This window comes from Mesoplodon bidens (assembly GCF_964165515.1).
Source record: "Mesoplodon bidens genome assembly, chromosome: 5".
Lineage (NCBI taxonomy): Eukaryota > Metazoa > Chordata > Mammalia > Artiodactyla > Ziphiidae > Mesoplodon > Mesoplodon bidens.
The window spans coordinates 12,990,361-13,012,657 of NC_138161.1; the positions used below are offsets into that span (position 1 = coordinate 12,990,361).

General features: G+C 38.6%; 1 protein-coding gene across 5 annotated transcripts in view; it reads left to right on the forward strand.

Moving 5' to 3' along the window:
• SYNJ1 (synaptojanin 1) overlaps window positions 1-22,297 on the forward strand; it is an 89,746-nt gene that overhangs the window by 23,613 nt on the left and 43,836 nt on the right. For all 5 annotated transcript variants that reach the window (XM_081235706.1, XM_081235707.1, XM_081235708.1 and 2 more), the window contains 9 exons: window positions 1,325-1,592; window positions 4,631-4,856; window positions 5,619-5,702; window positions 10,916-10,977; window positions 12,131-12,227; window positions 13,604-13,773; window positions 15,932-16,013; window positions 18,456-18,608; window positions 21,422-21,587. In XM_081235706.1, coding sequence (XP_081091832.1) covers window positions 1,325-1,592; window positions 4,631-4,856; window positions 5,619-5,702; window positions 10,916-10,977; window positions 12,131-12,227; window positions 13,604-13,773; window positions 15,932-16,013; window positions 18,456-18,608; window positions 21,422-21,587 — 1,308 coding nt within the window. The remainder of the gene's footprint in view (window positions 1-1,324; window positions 1,593-4,630; window positions 4,857-5,618; window positions 5,703-10,915; window positions 10,978-12,130; window positions 12,228-13,603; window positions 13,774-15,931; window positions 16,014-18,455; window positions 18,609-21,421; window positions 21,588-22,297) is intronic.

The following is a 22,297-nucleotide window of genomic DNA, read 5'->3' on the forward strand; positions in this document are numbered from 1 at the left end:
GCTTAACTAATACTGTCTTGGGTCATCCTCGCAGTCCAGTGAGATTTGTTTTAATCTTATTTTCTAAGGGTGGATATCTCAGGTTCGTTATGTTAACACAGTGAAGTTGGTCTGGATAATAAGTAGTGGAGGAGCCAAGGCGCAGGGTGCTTCTGCCTACGTTAAAGCCCACGTTCAAAGTACACCACTGCTGGTGGTTAAGAATCCGCCTGCCAATGCAGGGGACACAGGTTCGAGCCCTGGTCCGGGAAGATCCCACATGCCGCGGAGCAACTCAGCCCGTGTGCCACAACTACTGAGCCTGCGCTCTGGAGCCTGCAAGCCGCAACTACTGAAGCCCATGTGCCTAGAGCCCATGCTCCGCAACAAGAGAAGCCACCACAATGAGAAGCCCGCGCACCGCAACTAAGAGTAGCCCCCGCTTACCGCAATTAGAGAAAGCCCGTGCGGAGAAACAAAGACCCAACGCAGCCAAAAATAAGATTAATTAATGAGTTAAAACAAACAAACAACAAAAACAAAGTACACCACTGCTGAATTCTACCTTCATACCCATTGCACAGAATTTTTATCAAAGCTAGATGAAAAAATCCCTGAGTTTTTTTTTTTTTTTTTTTTTTTTTTTTTTTTTTTTTTGCGGTACGCGGGCCTCTCACTGCTGTGGCCTCTCCCGTTGCGGAGCACAGGCTCCGGACGTGCAGGCTCAGCAGCCATGGCTCACGGGCCCAGCCGCTCCGCGGCATGTGGGGTCTTCCCGGACCGGGGCACGAACCCGCGTCCCCTGCATCGGCAGGCGGACTCTCAACCACTGCGCCACCAAGGGAAGCCCCCCTGAGTTTTTTATAAGCCAAATTGCTTTATAAGTTGTTTCCAAGAACTTTTTTGTCCACATAGCAGCAGCAGCAGCTCACATTTATGTGTCATTTTTTCAACCTTACTATTTACACAGAACTCTCACATTCATTATCTTGTCTGAACTTCCTAACAGTCTTAAAGGAAAGGTAGGGAAGATAACGCATATATATTTTTAAATTTGATAAATCTTGCATACCCTTCAATTAAGTAGAGAAACAGTTTCATAAATGTGAAATTATTCTGTTAGTGTTTAAATGCTTCATTATACTGAATGTATTTAAACAAGGATATTTTCCCCTAACTTTTGCCAAAATCTAGTTGTGAACTTAAACATGTCTCTGATAAACTTAAAATAACCACAAGGCCAGATTTTCAAACATGGAGACACGAGAAGGAAGGTGGAAGAAACTTTGAATAGCTTGAAAAACATTGGGACTTTTCACCCAATTAAAGTCTTTGGTTTTTGCAGGTGATATTATGTTACATTATCTGGTCCTCGTCACTGGATGTATGTCTGTTGGAAAAATTCAAGAATCTGAAGTTTTCCGAGTTACTTCCACTGAATTTATATCACTACGAATCGATTCTTCAGATGAGGATCGCGTTTCAGAAGTGCGAAAAGTGTTGAACTCAGGAAACTTCTATTTCGCATGGTCCGCATCTGGAGTCAGTTTGGATCTGAGTCTTAATGCCCATCGTAGCATGCAAGAACATACAACCGATAATAGATTTTTCTGGTGAGTTCATATTACATTCTTCCCTTTGTAATCACGTGCTGTGCAGCGTAGAAGGTTGAACGGTTATTTCCCGAGATAGCAGCAGTGGGCGTTGCCCATTGAGCACACCGCTCTTTCCTGCTGCAGGATCCTCAGCAGAGCATAGCAGGCATCCACCGTCATTTTTTTAAAGTCGTCACGTGATGTGAAACCCATTTACTCTCCCTGATCTAGACTGACCTTCCATTTCAGACATATATTTAAAAGATTTATTTTAAAATTAGGAACGAATTAATTGTAATACAGTTGTGTTACTCACATCCACTGTTCTTAGTTTTGAGGTCTTGTCTTAGAAAGGCAGCATTGCCTTTCTAAGCCCACATTCCCTTATTATTTTTAATTTTAAGGCTGTAAGTAGATGATCTTGATTCAAGAGCAACCGACTACGCGGAAGTAGTACACTGGGATAAAGTTTAGTACTGTGATAAAATAAGACTTAATAAAGCTTACCGTAATAAAATATGTAACTGTGCCATATTTCACGATTATGCGTAAGTGTGCTGTATTGTAAGTAAGCACGAATGGGGCAGGGCCCACATGACTGTAGTGAGTATCACTTTTCTGGAGCGGACCAGATTTCTAGTATAGCTGTTCTCTTGTCCACAGTCAGCATGGATGTTGACTTTTTTCCTTAACACAACGGACAAGTTTTATTCCATTTGTTTACTTAGGTTATAAGGCCAAAGTCCGGGACTCTCTGCTCTCGGTCTCCCTCAGTAGTTCAGATTCAAGATGTTTCCTCCTGTATACTTTCCCTCCCACTTTAACTGTCTGCCTTTATGGTTCTGGAGAAGGCCCTGGGTGTCAGAGGGCTTAAAGTCAACAACGTTAGGACAGGAAGCTAACTTCAGAGTAATAGCTTGGTCACCTTGTAGCTCACATGGAAGTGTCTTGGCCCAGAGGAGTGGCATGGGGGAGCAGAGAGGGCAGGGTAAAAAAGGGCTTTGGAGCACTGTAGTCAGGGGCTGGGGTGCGGTGGGGAGGTCAGTGGGATGGATGAGTGGACGGAGTCCTGTCTGCTTGTGTCAGCCCTACACTTTTCTGACGGAAGAGACATTGAAGATTCTGCAAAAGGTAACGGTGTTGCAGCCGGACTTAGGCCAGCTATCCTTACCTTTTTCCCCACTGCTCATCCTTACCCCAAATTTCTTTGATCGAGAGAGAAAAGTTTTCCTGCCATAATTAGAAGTCCAGGCAGGTGCAGATGCATCGGCTAAATGGTTAGCAGTCCAGAATATCACTACGTTTAATCAGTGGGAATAATTCATGTGTCCTTGCATTCAATTATGGCTAGAGTTGGGGCAAATTTAGATAACAGATTGAAGGGTTTATCCAGCAGGAGACAGGCTGAGCGCAGAGGACGCTGAAATGCCAAAGGTGAGTCTTGCTCATTTTACAGTTTCTCCAGTTTTGCTAAGGATTGGATTCTGGAGCTTCACTTTGCACAGAAAAACGAAAGCTCTCAGAACTCATTGTGCTACCCTTGCAGCTTATTAGTAGGAGTATTTTCCAGGATACAGCCAAGTAACTTTTGTAGCCAGAGAGTAGCAACTTCCCACCACAAAAACCCAGGCAGCTTTACTCCATAGGAGATTTGAGGCTGCTGCCAGTCGATAGTTAGGTGTAAATTTAAACAGAATGAAAACAGCAAGGCATTGACTGCAAAGAAAAAGGAAAACTGACAGCAGAGGGAGAAACTCTACCTGAACAAATGTACGGATCCCGCTTCTGTTTAAATGGGGGGCCTCTGCTAGGACAGGGGCCTCAGCTGTGGTGTCTGGACAGACTGGGTCACAGTTTGAGCTTTGCCTCAGATCAATGTAGATAATAGTAAAGCGTGGAAGCTTAAGTCCTATTTTGAAATTAAAGATGGTCATCGGATTTAATGTTATCGCAGGAGTAATCCTGCTACTCGTCGCCATTCCAGTATGCTTTCCTGAGTGGATGAGAAGGGCTGGGGTTGTAGCTGGTTTTCCAGGACTGCACGTGGCCACCACCTGTTTTCTCTCTCCTACAGCTGTCGCCTGAGGAGGCGGGGGTTGGGGACAACTGCTCCAGCCGCGTTGCCGTGTGTTCTTGGTATTTAATGGCCCTAAGGCGTCAAGAAAATGCTGTGACATTGTTTTTATACCTCTTAAGACAACAAGATAGTGCAAAACACTTAAGAAAGATTTCCGCTTAGATTGGTAGTTTTAAAACTCAGAGAACCAAGCTTCAGTATTCTAGAAACTTCACTTTTGTAAGGCACCTTTTGATCTGAAAGTAGCAGATGGAAAGTTTTTCTTCCCGACAGTATGTTCGCTTTGGTGGTAGGTTGGTGAGGAGCTTCACATGTTTGCTGTTGGAGGAATAAGGTTTGGACAGGGCCCCTGAGGCGGTCAGCAGGATGAGAAGATGGCCGGCGAGGCAGGACCCCAGCCCCTCATCCCTGCTTTAGCCATAGCAACTCTGCTTTTATGTTTCCTGATCACCAGGCTTCTGCGTGTTCGTTTGAACAAAACTCTTTGCCCGCAGAAAGTTTGGCAACCAGGCCCCATCCGTTATCTAGAATGTAAAAGTATTCGGAGCAGTGGAAAACTCTAGACATGCATTAACATGGTAACCAGTAGCCCATCCGGCTATTTAAACTTAAATTAATTAAAATGGAGCCTTACAAAAGTCAAGCCTTAAGTAGAGCCTTCTAAAGTAGGGTGGGGATGTGTGTATGAAACCCTTTTTTGGAACAAGTCATAAATACATTATGAATAAAGTCGTAACAGAAGTGGGGACCAGATTCTAAAAACATAGAACGTACGCTTCTTTTCTGTGGACCATAGATCACATGTCCAAGGATCTCATTTTATAGCCCTATCTTCCAATCCCTGCCATAGTAAATGTAAAGGAATTGATTTCTTTTTGGTGCCTTTTAATGTGCACGTTCCAGGAGCAACGTTTTGAAACGTACGCTGTGTGTTGTCCAGTGCTCATTACGCTAATACAGTCACTTCTTTTTTTGTTAGGAATCAGTCTTTGCACTTGCATCTCAAGCACTATGGTGTGAATTGCGATGACTGGTTGTTACGCCTCATGTGTGGGGGAGTAGAAGTCAGAACAATTTATGCTGCTCATAAACAGGCAAAGGCTTGCCTCGTTTCCAGGCTAAGCTGTGAACGAGCTGGGACCAGGTTCAATGTCCGGGGAACAAATGATGACGGTCACGTTGCCAATTTTGTAGAAACAGAGCAGGTATATGTTTATATTGCTTAATTCATGTATTAGGGGAGGGGCACAGAGAATAATAGAATAACAGATTTTTATTGATTCAGAACTCATTTCGACATCTGTAATGTCGTTTTATGGTTGTTCTTGGCTACTTATTAGCCTTAAGAGAGGATTCCCCAAAACAAACTTATTTAGCCATGGCTCTTCAAGTAAGTAACAAAACTTTTTGCTAATCAGCATGGCATTGCCAGTGTCATACGTTTTAGTATTGAATTTAAAATCCTCAATTATAGAGCTAGACAGCTTAAGACAAGTGTGTTTTGATGAAATTAAGTCAAACCCAACTCTTAAAGCTAGGTATATAGTACCATTAAAATGAAAAGTTATAATATTTTTTACTGTGAAACTATGTAATTGTAAATTCAGGCCATGCCCCTGGTCCATTTCAGATCTTCAGATTAGTTTTTGAAAAATAGAAAAAACTAAAGAAAAAAAAATGAACTCTGAAGATATATGTATAAAATATTGAAATTCAAAAGGAATTCCTTTTTAAAAGTTGTAATTCTTATGCTTCTGTAGTCCCTGTTTTCTTGGTTAATGTATATAGAAGAATTATCACTAGTTGAAAAAAGAATCCAACTTATTTAGTGGCCTAGAATCATTTGTATATGAGAGATTGGTCATAAGGTATAACTAGCGTGCACTAGAAGTTAGGAAATTTGTCTTTTGATGTAGAGGTAACAACTCCATCTGTGGAAATATTTTACCCATTATTTTTCTCTGTAGGTTGTGTACTTAGACGACTGTGTTTCTTCCTTCATACAAATCCGGGGGTCTGTCCCATTGTTCTGGGAGCAACCGGGGTTGCAGGTATGTATTTTGACATTTCGTTTTTTTTCTCTTGAGAACTTTCCATATTTTCTCAAGTTTCAGGATAGTTTATCAGTTCATTGGATAGTTCTACTACTCAGTCTAATAATATTAGCTAGATCCATAAATGAGGATCCAAGTACAGAGGTCCTGGAATTGTTCTAGTTATTTTTTCCTTTAATGTTCTTTTAAATATCCATAGAAATTCAGCTCCCATATTTAATATTAAAATTTTGATGTTTTCATGGCACATTGATTTTCAGAGTGTTTCTCTGCTTTACTATCTCAGTATCTTAGTGTATAACAATTTAGTCTCTGTAGGTAGAAAAATGTAGTAGTTAAAACAAAGCTTCTGAAACCAGACTTCTCAATTTGAACCCTTACTCACCGCTACTAGTTTTGTGATCTTGGGCAAGTGATTTAACCCCTTTGTGTCTCAGGCTTCTTATCTGTAACATGGGAATAATATTAGTAGTTCCTACTTCTTAGGTCTTAGGGTTCTTATGAGGATGAAATGGAAAGTGCTTGGAATAGTAACTGGCACACACAGTCAGCACTAGGTAAGGGTTAGCTATTGTTGTTAATAAGAATATATCTGCTACTGAAATTTTACTTTGTAATTTGTAGTGACTTGTCATCTTGAATATGTTCTCTGTTTTGCTTTCTGATCTTTTTTTCCGAAACTTTCCTTTGTTGATTAAATGTAAGATTTTTTTTTCACCTAAGATCATAATACTGGATTGCCCATAGTAGTGTGATTTTGCATTTTATTTTTATTCAAACATGTTTAGTTCTGAAAGTGTTAAATTATATTCATTTTAGGCTTCTGATATATAATGTGTAGTAAATTTTGTGCCTCAGTCTACAGTATTGAGAAAACAGACAGAAAAAAAAAAATCTTGCCTCCATTTAGTTCACAGTTGGATCTCTCTCATTCTAGGATGGTTATTGTGGAGAAAAATTGCAGACCACTTGAACCTTTTCAATAAGGCAGTTTATTCAAGACAGGCTAAGAATTAGCAAGGATTAATACTTGTACTGCTTTGCCAAAATTCCTGAGTTCTCGTTAAGACCAGTTTAACTCATGTGGGTTTTATCTTTGGCATATAAGCGTAACTTAAATAGATACATTCCTCCCCACGTCTCTCTTGGGAAAGAATACCCACCCTACCCCACTTCTCCTAACTTTTTGTGACCAGAGGAGGGTGTTTGGAATATTTGCTTTAAGAAATTTCTAAAACTCTGCTTTGATGCAAGGTAAATGCTTTTGCTTTAGAGACAGGCTAGTATAAGAGATTGTAATAGCCTATTTATAAGCCCTCTGTTTTACTGCTTTCTGTGTTATTAAAAAGTTCAGAATTACGGTGTTTAGTTATTCAGTAAGGTTGGATCCTGAGTAGTTACATTGAGGGGTCCTCCTTGGGTGGGACTTCCTTCCGACTTCCTTCTGTGTTCTGTGGCCTGTCCACACAAGTAGTCTGGCTGGATAATGTCATTTGATTATGGGCTGAAAACTACAGATTTTTAAATCGTGCCTTTCTTGATAGAGATAGTAATTTTTTTTTTTTTTTTTGCGGTACGCGGGCCTCTCGCTGTTGTGGCCTCTCCCGTTGCGGAGCACAGGCTCTGGACGCGCAGGCTCAGCAGCCATGGCTCACGGGCCCAGCCGCTCCACGGCATGTGGGATCTTCCCGGACCGGGGCACGAACCCGTGTCCCCTGCATCGGCAGGCGGACTCTCAACCACTGCGCCACCAGGGAAGCCCGAGATAGTAATTTTTGAGACATCAAGGCAGTCCAGCAATTCTGCCAAATCATCACTGAGCTGGCCTGTTGTCTCAGGTTGGGTTGAGGATTGGGTCAGTAGTTCCCAGTTATTTAGCTTAGTAGTTTTTAAAGCCAGCCTTTCTTTGAACAGGGATGGATTCGTTTCATGAGTATCTTTTATCATTTCCCCACCATTCTAAACGAGTAGGTAATAGAGGAATGAAAATAATAGATATTGATTTAAAAAAAATAAAAATATCAAGACCCCAAGTTCATTTTCTCATAGAAGACAAATAAGGACTTTTGACTTAGGATGGCTGTAAATGGTCGTTAGGTGTCCTGTGTGTTCTCGGGACTGGAATTTATTATCGGGGATCCTTGAAGTCAGTGTTGCCTAGAGAGATGTCGCACTTCACAGGTCACGGACAGAGAATCCTCAGGCAGTTGTCCCTTGTTCTGCCTCTTTTCCTCCATGAATAATTCCTCTCAGGTTCTTAAAATATTTTAAAGGAATCTTTGGAAGTGATTTTAAAATGCAGATTCATGGCCTCAACTTCACTTGAATCTTTTTGAAAGATTCAACTTGAATCAACTTGAATCTTTTTGAAAAGATTCAAAAATAGAATCTTTTGGAATGGGGCCAGGAATCTGCATTTTAATGTGAGTGGTTCATTTAACCACTCAAATTAGAGAACGTGCTGTACTGGATCCTTTCCTGCTGCTCTTGTGGCGTATCCAGCCCTGCCTGCTCCAGCGGCCAGTCCTGAGCCAGCAAGGCAGCCCTGTGACGCTTAGCCCCAGCTTTCTCCTAGGTCTTGGGACTTTCTCTTTCTTTTCATTCCCACTCCTGTCATCTCAGTTAAGGTCTTCATAATTCCTTCTTGCCTGGAAGATCCTCATAGTTTTCTCACTGATCTCCTCCCTGCTTTCTGGCTATTCTTACTTTTGATCTATTACACTCATCAGATCTATGCACCCGTTTCTTCGTGTTCTGGCTTCCTCTACTTATCTGGCTTCATGCCTGGCTATTTCCAGCAAGAATCCCCTGCTCCGCAAACGAAGGTTTGTTGTCCTTCAGTAGCTGACTCAGATCTCATGGAATGGGTTCCAGTCACTCCTCCACACTGATCTCTTCATGAAATCCTTGAGTTCTTCTAAGCATGTATTATTCTGTATACATTAGGTGTATATAGTCTTGTATCCCATGAGAAATTCAAAGACTGTAGTGATGCTTCAGAGAGAGCTTGCAATCTGTTTGGGGAGACAGGCCTTTTATGGAAAAGATAAATATCAGTATCAATTAGTTCGAGGCATCATAAGAGTTGTCATAAGGTGCTGCCCAGGTAAGAAGTGATATTTCAAGTGCTGGCAACGCACTCATTTTACCTATGATTTCCTTGTTTTGAAGGTATTCAGCATTTATAATTTGTAGTGTTCCTATGATACTATATCATTACATTATATTATAGCCTATATTAGTCTTAAAAGATGGTAAGCATCATGAGATTTATGCCTGGCGTGGTGTGGCACATTGAATTTTTGGTTGAATTGAAGTTTCAGAAATATGTGAACACGAAGCCATGCTATTGTCAGAAGATGACGTTCCATACCACCCAATGAAATGGTTTTCTAAAAATATCTTTGATGTAACTTTTTTTTTAATTGGGTAAATTTATGGTTATTTAAAGCCTTAAAACTTTTATCACCATTGACATAACTTTTTTATTCTAGATTTTTTTTAACATTGAGTAATAAAACCTAGTCTAGTCTAACCAACAGATTGCTGTAAGAGTTATGATGTGTAGCTAATTGTGTATATGCGTTGGGGAGCAGACAGTAGGGAACCACCACAGCCTTTACCTAAAAAACATGAGAAAACTTGTATTTTTTTCACCTTCTTAACAGTTGAGAGTACTGTGCAAGATAAGTGTTGATGAATAAACAAAATGCTAAGTCTTGAACTTTTATAGAGTTATAGGCAATTACCTGAGAGGACTCCAAAGAGAAAGTTTTCTGCCCCCTAAAATGCTTAAAGTCCTGGAGCACACATCTTTCAAAATTTAAGATTTTATACAGTCTATTAAGCAGTAGAAAATGAAATGGAATATAGATGTGACATTTGGCTAATCAATTTTTTACTAAGAATAAAAAGCACTAAAGAGAGAATCCACTGATTTCTCAGGACAGTCATTCAGTTGTCTCATCAGATCAGGAGGGGTAATGCTGAGTGAATGATAATACTGTTAATTCAGTTTTGAACTTGGATGGGCATATTAGTGCTTATTTTCTAGTTTTATTTGTCCAACTGCGTGACTGATTTGGCAGCCCTCCTCCCACGCTGCCTTTAAAGTCACTTTGTTCACAGATTAGCAAGAACGAATTCTGGGGAACTTCGATCCCAAAGTCTCAGGGAAATGTTTAAAAGTGAAATTCAGGTCTCACTGCTGTATATCTTCTTGGCATCTGTTACACCTTTCTCAATTCTGCCTCATCTCTCTGTCGCTTTCCTATAGGAGAAAAGAAAAACTGTAACAAAACACAATCGGTAGGGGCTTCCCTGGTGGCGCAGTGGTTGAGAATCCGCCTGCCGATGCAGGGGACATGGGTTCGTGCCCCGGTCTGGGAGGATCCCACATGCTGCCGAGTGGCTGGGCCCGTGAGCCATGGCCGCTGAGCCTGCGCCTCCGGAGCCTATGCTCCGCAATGGGAGAGGCCACAACAGTGAGAGGCCCGCGTACGCAAAAAGACAAAAACAAAAACACAATCGGTAGTTATTTTCCATCTTGTTTAATTCTCTTAACCCAGATTTTCTGATTCTGCAAAATGTGCTATAGTTGTGTGCCTGAGAGATTGACTTGGAAAGTCTGTTTTTCCAGGAACAATATTTTTAATTTGTAGGATCTCTGGGTGAGGGAGGAGTGAATAGAGTATTCAGCGTAACAGAAAAAAAAAGAATATGTAGACATTGCACTTGTCGGCAGCCCAGAAGAGTAGGAATTTTGGTCAGGAGGCCTGAATTGTCATGCGAATCTTTTTTGAAATGAATGCTGTTGCCCTGAGAGGACAAGTTTACTCACTTGGCTGTATTTGGTTTTTTAGTGCCCACATGGCAATATCGGTTGACATATAAAGGGCACGTAGTTTGAGCTTAAAACAAGGTAATGTATGTGAAAGCACTCTTAAAAATCTTACATAAATAAAAATTCTCGTTAGTTTACAAGTGTTTCATAATGGTCTAACTTCTAGTTCTTTTTTTGTGAGGTTGTGTTTTAAAAAATGAAAGGGATGAGAACCTCCTAGAACTTGTTTTTTAAAGAATATCATGAATGGCAATCACTCAGCTCACTACTGGGTGTTTAGCAAACGCATTGTTACATACTGTAAACAATATTTCTTTTGTCTACATGTTGGCTCTTGGTATGGTTAAACATATTTTTCTTATCTTAGGTGGGATCTCATCGTGTTCGTATGTCAAGGGGGTTTGAAGCCAATGCACCTGCTTTTGACAGGTAAGACTGATTATTTTTACATAGCGCTGTAGGTTTTGATATTGCTAAGCAGTGAGACTAGTTGTAATTGTATTTACTGATTCATTTCAGCTTTTTTGGCTCTAAGGAAAATTTCTTCTTGACTCCTAATTTAACTGGAGGACAGTGACACTTACTGTTATGAATTCTAGGGGTTGTAGCACTAGGTGTGTGGGCCTTGTTGTCTGGGCCTTAAAACTACCTCTCACCAGTGCGCTGTCCAGTACGGTAGCTGCTAGCCGCCTGTAACTCTTGAGCATTTGAAATTGACTAGTCCAGATTGAGATGTGCTGTAGGTATATAATATATACTGGATTTGAGACTTAGTGCAAAAAAAATGCAAAATACTTTATTGATATTTGTTTTATATATCAATTACATGTAGAAATGATATTTTAGCTGTATTGGGTTAAATAAACTGTATGTAAATTAATTTCCTCTTTTGATTTTTACTTGTTTAATATGCCTTCTAGAAAATTTTAAATTGTATCTGTGGCTCATATTACATTTCCTTTGGACAGCATTGCTCTCTAGCTTCTGGAATGGTTAGAAGCTGGAGCAAATAGAGGCTTATATTTGGGGTCTCTTTTTCTTAAGGCTAGAGCTATGAAGGAGGTCTCTCTGAATACTCACGGAGTGTGTGATGTCCTCATGTGTGAGGCGCAGCCCTACGCCCTCTGCCCTTGCTGCCTTCCCAACCAGGCTGGGTGGCTCGTGTTTTCCATGGCTGTCTAGCTTCAGCCTCAGGGTGGAGAGGGATCTGGATGATTCCAACAGCTCTAGCATAGGTGGAAGTTTAAGTCAGAGAGGAAATTGCATTAACTGGGTTTTTATAAATTCAGAGTTTTGAGACCATGTGGAATGGATTTGTATCCCGTTTTGCCAATTCTGTGAGCTTAGGGGCTTCCCTGGTGGTCCAGTGGTTAAGACTCCACGCTTCCACTGCAGGGGGCTTGAATTCCATCCCTGGTGGGGGAACTAAGATCCCACATGCCACAAGGCACAGCCAAAAAAAAAGAAAAGAAAGAATAAAATACTGCCGCGTGGGTCCTGTTTAATAATGGGTTCCTGTTTATTGAAAAAAGTTTTTGGCTTGTCATTTGGCATATGTTTATTTCCTTTCTTTCTTTAATAGGCATTTTAGAACACTTAAGAATTTATATGGTAAACAAATAATAGTAAATTTGCTTGGATCTAAGGAAGGGGAACATATGCTAAGTAAGGCTTTCCAGGTAAGTATGATCATTTTTTTCTTCTGTTCTGGCCCATGGACACCTAGAATGGTATTTTTAAATAATATAATAATCAAATTCTTCCAGGGAGTAAATTACTTCCCAGAAAAAGATTGGGTACTTGTTGGAACCATTCATTCTTTGGGGCAATTAGGCAACAGTTCAGGATAATCTTGCTGAAATTGGGATTATGGAAAGCTTTCAAGGCAATTGACCCTGTTTTCTATAGAAAATCTGCTTATTTATGATGTAGAGAAGCAGAAGGATACCCTCCCTCTAAAAAATGCTCATCTGTCACTGGCATAAAGATACCAGGCAGTTTCCTCCTTCATCTGTTCATCATCTTGCCTATTTCCTAGAAACCATAGTCACTGTTTTAAACCTATGAAATGTTGAATAATGCATTTGTATACACACAAGACTTCTTGTACTGATGAGAGAAAATTTGAGGATTTTCATTAAATAAAAACCTAAAGAAATGTCTGACTTCTAAGGAAAAATATTTTTCATAAATGTTTGTTTGAGTCTGAATTGATATAAATTATAGTGTTACATAAGAGTATAAACTTAAACAAAATGGTTAGAAAACATTTTCTAAAGTTTAAGCTAATGAAGTACAAAATTAATTATTTGGCTATTTTGTTTTAATATTGTTAATAAACAACTTATACTTTAGAGAATGACTTTTTATGGTAAACTTTTGAAACGTTTGTATATATTGAAGGTATAAAAAATGAATTTTTCAATTTTTGATGGGCTTTGTCTTAAAAAATAAGCTATTTTATTTTGAGTTTCTGTAATAGATATAAACAGTCATTATATTTTTATGGTAAAAAATGAAACGCTGGTGGCTGGAAATCATTTTTCATTTTCTAAACCAGATGGGAATGTTATTTAAGTTCCCTGCTATTAATCATGTCATACCCAGTCTCTCTGGGATAGTATATGAGGTTTTAGGAAAAAGATGCCATAAGATAACAGCAAGTAATTTTCCATTTTACTGCCAGTGGCAATGAAAGCTTTGTGAGATTAGTAAGATTTCAAGGACCTGCTGAGATTTTCATTTAAAATGTAAAGTTCCACGGCTTCCCTGGTGGCTCAGTGGTTGAGAGTCTGCCTGCCGATGCAGGGGACACGGGTTCATGCCCCGGTCCTGGAAGATCCCACATGCCGCGGAGCGGCTGGGCCTGTGAGCCATGGCTGCTGAGCCTGCACGTCCGGAGGCTGTGCTCCACAATGGGAGAGGCCACAGCAGTGAGAGGCCCGCGCACCACAAAAAAAAAAAAAAAAAAAAAAGTAAAGTTCCATTTATAACAGTATATTGATAAGATCTTATTTAGTTAACATTTAGATGAATATTTGCCTTTTATTTTCAGAGTCATTTGAAAGCTTCTGAACATGCAACTGATATCCAGATGGTGAATTTTGACTATCATCAAATGGTTAAAGGAGGAAAGGCAGAAAAATTACATAGTGTTCTTAAACCTCAAGTCCAGAAGTTTCTGGATTATGGATTTTTTTATTTCAATGGAAGTGAAGTTCAAAGGTTTGACTGCTCTGTTTCTCTTTTCTTTAAACTGGGACTTTGCTATAATTTTATTTAATTAAATAAAATACCTTCCTTTATTATACTTGATTTTAAGCTTCTTTTCCTTTCTTTCTAGTAATAGCTTACATTACTGGGCACATACCATGGGTCAAGCACTACACTTAGTCTTTACAAGTATAATAACAATCATAGAGATCAGTTCTATTATTATCTCCATTCACATTTGAGGAAGCGGAGGCATAAAGCTATCATCTGCCCCAGGTCACATAACTAGGAAACGGTAGAGCTTGATTTATCTGGCTCCAGATCTCATGCTGCTATCTCTGAGGCTATTACAGTTCTCTCTTAAAATTAATGTCTTAATATTTCTTGGCCTCAGTAAGGATTATTATTATTATTATTATTATTATTATTATTTGGCTGTGTTGTGTCTTCGTTACTGCATGCGGGCTGTCTCTAGTTGCAGTGAGCGGAGGCTACTATTCGGTGTGGTGCACGGGCTTCTCCCTGCGGTGGTTTCTCTTGTTGCGGAGCTCGGGCTCTAGGCACGCGAGCTTCAGTGGTTGTGCAAGCGGGCTCAGTAGTTGTGGCTCGCGGGCTCTAGAGCGCAGGCTCAGTAGTTGTGGCGCACGGGCTTAGTTGCTCCGTGGCATGTGGGAGCCTCCTGAACCAGGGCTCGAACCTGTGTCCCCTGCATTGGCAGGTGAATTCTTAGCCACTGCCCCACCAGGGAAGCCCCCAGTAAGGATTATTAAATGCAAAAAAAAAAAAAAAACATTGGTTATTGTCTGCTCTGATACAGAACTATGGGGTTATAAATCTGAATGTGTGTTTAGCTCCTCACTACTGGCCTAATTAGAAATAAGTGGTAATCGTCATCATTCTATGAAGGTCTCTGCCCATTCAAACATGGAGGTGCTTAGCATGGTCTGAGGGTGGAGTTTTTGGCCCTCTGACATCAAAAGGTCACTGACTCAACATTCACACATGCCCAGTTGGAGGGTTGGTGGTCCTAACCAGTGTTAACCAGTTCAGCTTGGTCCTATCCAGTCTTAACCAGCTCATCTCCAGCTATACACAGCTGACTCCAAGTCCCTGGAAAATAACTTGGACAAACATCTTATTGCTTAGGCTGCCTGCTGCTTGGAGGATGTGCAAGTGTTAAAATGACCTTGATTAGTGAAGGCAGGTAAAATGGATTTGACTGATCATTACCCATGGTTTAATTATAATCTACATGAATCATTTATTTGGAAACAAAAAAAATAAGTGGATGTGGTTGAATAGAGAGATATGTAAGAAAGAATGTATGGCACGTTTCAGTTAGGATGTGGTCACAAATCCCCCTTGAACAATGCCATGGAGGGAGGGAGTATAGAGGACTTACAGTTAGGTGACTTGAGTTCAGATTCTAGTTTGTTCCCCTTCTGATTTTGTGAGCCTGGATAAGTCATTAGCTATTATGAGTCTCTATTTCTTATGCTACAAATGACCCAGATTCCGTCAATAGTTAATGAACGCTTGCTAGGAGCTAGAGGCTGCTAGGAGGGAGAGGTCCAAGAAAGACAAGATGCATTTCCTGCCTTAAAGGAGCTCATGGATTAGTGAAGAAGATACAGTCTATAATAGACATCTTCTCCCTCATAGATTATTGAGGGTGTTCAATGACGTGTATGAAGGGACTTGAAAGCCTAAAATACTCAATAAATGTAAGCTGATGCTACAGCTCTTGAAGATAATGACTTTACAGATAATTAGGGGCATCTGAATAGTATACTCAACTTTTCCCTTTCTCTGTGTTCCCAAAAGTCAGGCAACAAGAAAACAATTCAGTGTAATTCCTTGTGACTTTCTAAAGTCTTTTGCGTTTTCAACAAATTGAATGGAGATAATAAAATCTATCTTGCAAATCTAAAGAAAAAAGAATGTATGGCAGAATGTTAACAGTTGTAGAATCTGGATGGTGGGTATATGGGTGTTCACTGTAAAATTCTTTCACCTTTTTTGTGTGTTTGAGAACTGTTACAGTAGAAAGTTGGGGGTGGGTGGTAGAAAGTAGATGCTACACTTTAATCAGCTTAATTTTTCTCAGTTTGTTTTAGGTTTGTTATTTTTGTTTTAAACTGTCTGTTTAATTTCACTGAATTTGTTACAGATGCCAGAGTGGTACAGTGCGAACAAACTGCTTGGATTGTCTTGATAGAACAAATAGTGTTCAGGCATTCCTTGGCTTAGAGGTAAAAAGAATAAAATATGTCTGTGCAACTTGTATCAAATGCCATTTTCAGTGCTTTTGTAATATTTATGTTTCTCAATTACTTTTCACAAAATGAAGTTATGCTAAAGGCATTCTTCTAGTCTTTTTCTTTGGGGGAGGGGGCGACATCCCTTTTCGTTTAAATGTTTCCTTTATCTGTTCTAAATACTTTCTTTGGATAGCATCTGTTTCCCTCTATTGTTCCTTAACTTTCCCTTAAAAAAAAACCCCTGCTATTTATATTATTCCAGTAGTTGCCTCTTCTGCCTGTCTTTTGGATAAAGAAAAGAAATACACGTATAGTGTGTGTGAAGAAAAAACAAAAAGAAATACATGTATATATTTGGCCTTCATTCTCCGTGTTGTCTTTTAAAAGTCTTTTTGGAATGGGGGAGAATCTGTTTTCACATGTACAACCCTATAGGATTATATTTTCGACAGAGTCTGATCCAGTGCCATTTACATGGCATTTTCAAATCAGTAGCTACAAAAAACAGGATCAGATGAAAATGTCATTGTTAGAAGGAAAGTGAATGAGAGCCAACTTCTGTAACAAAGTCTCTGTTTAAAAGTTTTTTCCTTTACTATTTATATATCAAATTCAGTCTAATTTAGTCATAATCTCAACTATTTGACAAACTGTGTAGCAATGCTGAGATTTCTAAGTCTTGCCTGTTCTGCAACAGTTAGGTTCATAAGGCTATTGTGGGTCTTCATTTAGTTCCGTAGGAACTTAGCATAGTTCTCAAATACTATGAAAAACAGGAATAGGAAGTAACAGGTTCTTACTTCTTCTAACAGATGATCTTAAATTTGGCCAGAATATTGGTTAATTAGTTACTCTGGAACTGAGGGTCTTTCTTTCTCGAAATGAAAGTACAATGTATAGAATTGTCTACTACAAAAATGTATTTTTCATGTAACTAAGTAAATATTACTGCTTTGCCTTTTTTGAAATCTGTCCTTGTGGTTTACTTAGAAACTACAACAGAAATAAGAAAAGTAAAAGCAGGAATTTGGTCATAGGGATGGAGTTTATCACACGGCTCAGGTTTGTTTTGAGTTCTGTTCTGAAGTGGCTAAAAACATTTAGTTAGATTCTGAGAGTAAGCTCAGTGAAATACTTGAACATCTTCATTAAAAGTAGAGCAAGTGTTAGAATCTGACTTAGTTAACTACCCACTGTTTGTTGTTAGGTGTGAGAATACTCCCTAGTATAGCAGTTGGTTGACTGGTTACAAAATATACTGCTAATTAATGTAGGCAAAACCAAACTACTTGTAGTGAAGACCACTTTGCCCAGTTCCTTGAAGAAGGAGGTATAAATGATAAAGGAGATGCCGGAGGCTGATTTTGTTAATACTCCATGCCTGCAAAGAGTAGCCCTGGTGTAGGTCTCTAGGCAATCAGATAAACCCAGTATAGGGTTTTTAATATTATTTTAATGTTTAATCTCTCTATAATTATGGATAATGTCCACTTATAGACAAGATAAAAGAAAACACAAATGGGAGGGAGTTAAGTAAAAATGCAAGGCATTGACTAGATTCCAAACAAGAGAAAGAGACTGGATAAGGATTGTATGTTGCTTTGCCTTTGCCAGACTTCAAGGCTAAGAGTCATTCATAGTAAAGACCAATAACTTTTCTGAACGCTTCCACCATGATGAAGGAACTGTGGGAGCCCAAAGATCCTTGCATTCCTTGCATGCTGTGTTCCCCCTAGTTCTCCCTTAGATGCTTTACTGATACGAATTTTATACATTAGAAGCTGTCATGACTTTATTCAGAGATATGACTTACTTTTAAAATTTTGATAACAATTCAAAAGCAGCTCTACTTTTCTCACAATCTCCTGACCTTAATTACCCAAATGTGTAGAACCAAATCCAGAAATTAAAGAAACTTAGTTATTTCTACATATATTTAAATAAACTAGGTAAATATTGATATATTTCTCTGCTCCAATGCATGCTGTTGTGTATTGTTCTTTTAGGTGAACCAGATAAACTAGTCTGATTTATAGGGACATTTTTTTTCCTTTTTTTTGGTTGCGCAGCTTGTGGGAACTTAGTTCCCCAACCAGGGATTGAACCTGGGCCCTCGGCAGTGAAAGCAGGGAGTCCTAACCACTGGACCACCAGGGAATTCCCCATAGGGACATTTTGATAAGCTTAATATCATTTAACCAGAAAGAAGTTCTTATTACTGCAAGGGAATACTGAGTTACTTGTAGGTTTCATTGATGTGATATTTACTTTAGAAATTAACATGGTGGGAAATAGTAAACTTGTGTTTTCAGATTCCAGACCCACAAAGTCCTGTAACTGTAAATTTTTGGTTTGATCCTGGTAGTTCTTAAAAAGTCACATCATAATGAATGTATTACTATACTTATAAAAGTTTCTCTTTTGCTATTTTAGATGCTAACTAAACAATTGGAAGCTCTCGGCTTAGCTGAAAAGCCTCAGCTGGTGACTCGCTTCCAAGAAGTTTTTCGATCAATGTGGTCTGTGAATGGTGATTCAATCAGTAAGATTTATGCAGGAACTGGAGCTCTTGAAGGAAAGGCTAAGGTAGATCTAGACCTATCGTAACATTATAAAAGATCCTTTTGCCTTCTTTAGTAAAGCTTTAAATGGACTCTTTTTTAAATTAATAGTTTGGTTTTTATAAGGTATCTGTTTTAGAATTCTGCTTTATCATGCTTTTACGTCCTCTTTAACACTTCCTTCTATAGTGGATCCTAATGATTGAACAGATAGTTATTTCCCTAGGTTTGAGGGACATGTATATATGACATATTCAGTTGTTTAGTGATAATCCACTAGGCTTAGATATGTGTTCCTCACAATTTTTTAAATGATTTTTCACCTGCATAATATCTGTTTTACTTTTCATACTATTTTGATTAAAAATATGTTTTTTTTAAACCTTTTGTTTTGTTTGTGTGTGTGTGTGTGTGTGTGTGTGTGTGTGGCCACACAGCACGGCATGCAGGGTCTTGGTTTCCTGGTCTAGGGATCGAACCCAGGCCCCCTGCAGTGGAAGCACGGAGTCCTAACCACTGGACCGCTAGGGAATTCCCCCAAATATGTTTTTCTTTAAAAAAAAAAAAATCAGAGACTTCCCTGGTGGTCCAGTGGTTAAGATTCCACACTTCCAGTACAGGGGCCATGGGTTTGATCCCTGGTTGGGGAACTAAGATTTCACATGCTTGCTGTGTGGCACGGCCAAAATAAATTTTTTTTTTAATTTTAAAAAGTAAAACAACAAAACAAAACCTCCCCTCCCCCCCAAATCATAGTCTTCCCAATAAAGAGTCTTGTCTCATTTGACTTTGTTTCCCCAGCACTTGACACAGTGCATTCTGTTGGATAGATGTGTGATAAATGCTGGATGGACCAGTAAATCAATGGGCAATTTATGCCACACCCACTGTGAACCAAATGCTATTAGAGCTTAAGTTTTTATTCTTTTTCTTTTCTTACCTTGAAAAGGAGGCTATCAAAATGTGCAAAGGAAGTGTGAAATATGGACGTAATTATACGTCTGTGCCTCATCATTACTTTTATCTACAGACTACTTTCTCCTTTAGTGTTTGGCCCTTATTGAGGGACTTTGGGTGCATACTTGAGGTATTTTTCATTATTTTATTTACTTAAATATTGACCTTTTATGGCTCCTGGCCTCCATTGAATTTATTAATATTCTAAATCCCTACAATTTCTCAAATTATCCCAGAAATAGAAACAGGGACATTTACCACTTTTATAGTTTCTTATTTAGCCGCTTCAATATAGCAGCTGAAGTTCATCATCACAAAGTCTTCTTTTAATTTCCAAATCTTCCTCCTCTTCTGTGTCTCATAAAGTGTCATGCCTCTGTTCAGAGGCATTGGCCCTACTTGCAAAAGTTCCTTTTGTTCAACTCACAGAAATAATTTGTATAGACATTTACAAATATTTACTTCTTAAATGGTCCCTATTTTTTTTTTTTTTTTGCGGTACGCAGGCCTCTCACTGTTGTGGCCTCTCCCGCTGCGGAGCACAGGCTCCAGACACGCAGGCTCAGCGGCCATGGCTCATGGGCCCAGCCGCTCGGCGGCGTGTGGGATCTTCCCAGGCCAGGGCATGAACCCGTGTCCCCTGCATCGGCAGGCAGACTCTCAACCACTGCGCCACCAGGGAAGCCCCCTTAAATGGTCCCTATTTTTGAAAACCCGAGATTGTTAAACTTTCATGTATTCATTTTGAATAAAGAACATAATTCTTGCTTTTAAACCTCATTCTCTACAACTATCGCTTAAAATATTCTTTTATATTCTGCCTTTTTGCTTCTGCAGTTGACTGTCTATGTACAGAGGTTACATATATTTTCAGTGGTCTTTTATCTCTAACAAAATAGATATGAAATTTTATGTATTAAATATTCTAGTCTGAATTGAATAAAATCTAACATCTGAACTGCTCTTTCTTTTCCTTTCTCTGGGTTCCTTTTGATTAATTGCCTGATAATGTGAATGGTGAGTCTCTTTTCAAATAATGTCATTTGCATATGTTTTATGGAAGGAAATAACATTTTAAGCCTCAAATTCCTGTTATTTCTTTAAGGAATATAAATTACATATTGCAAACTAAAGTTCTTTTTCTAAAAGGCAAGAGTTTGTTGTTTTTTTTAAAAACAATCATCAAAATCTGTAAGATTAAAATCTCTTTATGGTAGCTAACACACCTGAGTAAAATATATGTTCATTAGAAGTTATAATTGGCTCTCTCACTGTAGGAATTGGTATATATTTATTTTTATTACTTATATTTACATAGGCAAAGTGACCTAAAATATACAAACTGTAGTTTACATGTTACAGACTAGACCTTCGTTCTCATATTCAATTTTAGTTTTAACTAATGTAAGTTATTGGGAGCAATTTCAATTTTATTTTCCTACTATTAGAATACTTTGAAGTTTTCCTGAGAACATGCAAGGGCAGTGTATCCTCCTTTATCTCCCCTGCTTCTCTCCACCTATCCCATCCATCCCCAAGTCTAAAAGTTACTGTGTAAGAAGTAATTTCCTTGTCTTGAATAAGTATATTTCAGTTTATTTCCTTTATAGTAAGCAATTTTAAACTTTTAAGGCTCTAGATATCATTAGTGGATGCAGTTGTGGCACTGAGCTTCTTCTGTCTCTGTGCAGAGCTGTTATCTAAAAGAGGAAAAGAAACGGTGACATCTTGAGGCATTTTAATGTGATGGTTTGATATTCAAAATAGAATAATTAGGTCCTTTTTATTACAGTAAAGTCATATAAAACTTATTTAAAGTTTCAGAATACCTATTGAATAAAAACAATTTAGAATGAAAGTCCATGCTTTTTTCCCCAACAGGCTGGAAAGTTAAAAGATGGTGCTCGTTCTGTTAGTAGAACAATTCAGAATAACTTCTTTGACAGCTCCAAGCAAGAGGCCATTGATGTTTTGCTACTGGGAAATACTTTAAATAGTGATTTAGCTGACAAAGCTCGAGCCCTTTTAACTACTGGAAGTTTGCGTGGTATGCGTACTTACTTTATATTTTACTTTGTATTGTTTATATTCCTTCTAAAAGTCCAGGAGGTAAATGTAAACTTATTTACGTAAATACTTTTTAGATTGAGTTGATTAAAATAGTTTTGGAAGGAATTTCTGGCTGTGTAATTTTCTAAAATTGCATTCTCCAAAGGAAGTTTATCTCTCCTAAAATGTCTATATCATTAGTGGAATTATTAAGCTAAAACCGAGGCCCATGCATGTTTTCTTTTATAGATTATGACTGAGGAGGGAAATGGTTTAAGTATTGCTAACTTTATATAAGGCAGGAATTCATAAAATATTCAGCTAGTACTTTCAGTAGAGTATATAATAATTATGTAGAAAACATTGCTTTTTTGAAAAAACAATACCTTTGTTGGTTATTTTGCTAATCACCACCCCAAAAGTTTCTATAACTTGGTCCTACCTTTTAAATGCTATTGTTTGAATAAGCATTAAATCATATTAATAATTTTTAAATGCTTATTATTGGACACTGTCATTCCCAATTTTAATATTTGACAGAAATATATGGCTTTCAGAATGGCTGTTTATCTTTCACTGTGTCTTTCATTAAAATCAAAAGAATTTGAGCTCATATCAGTGAGCGTATATTAAGCAGTATCGTGGGAAAACTCAATATACATTGTAAAACTTAATAGACTTCCTTAATTTCATATTTTTTTCTATTTT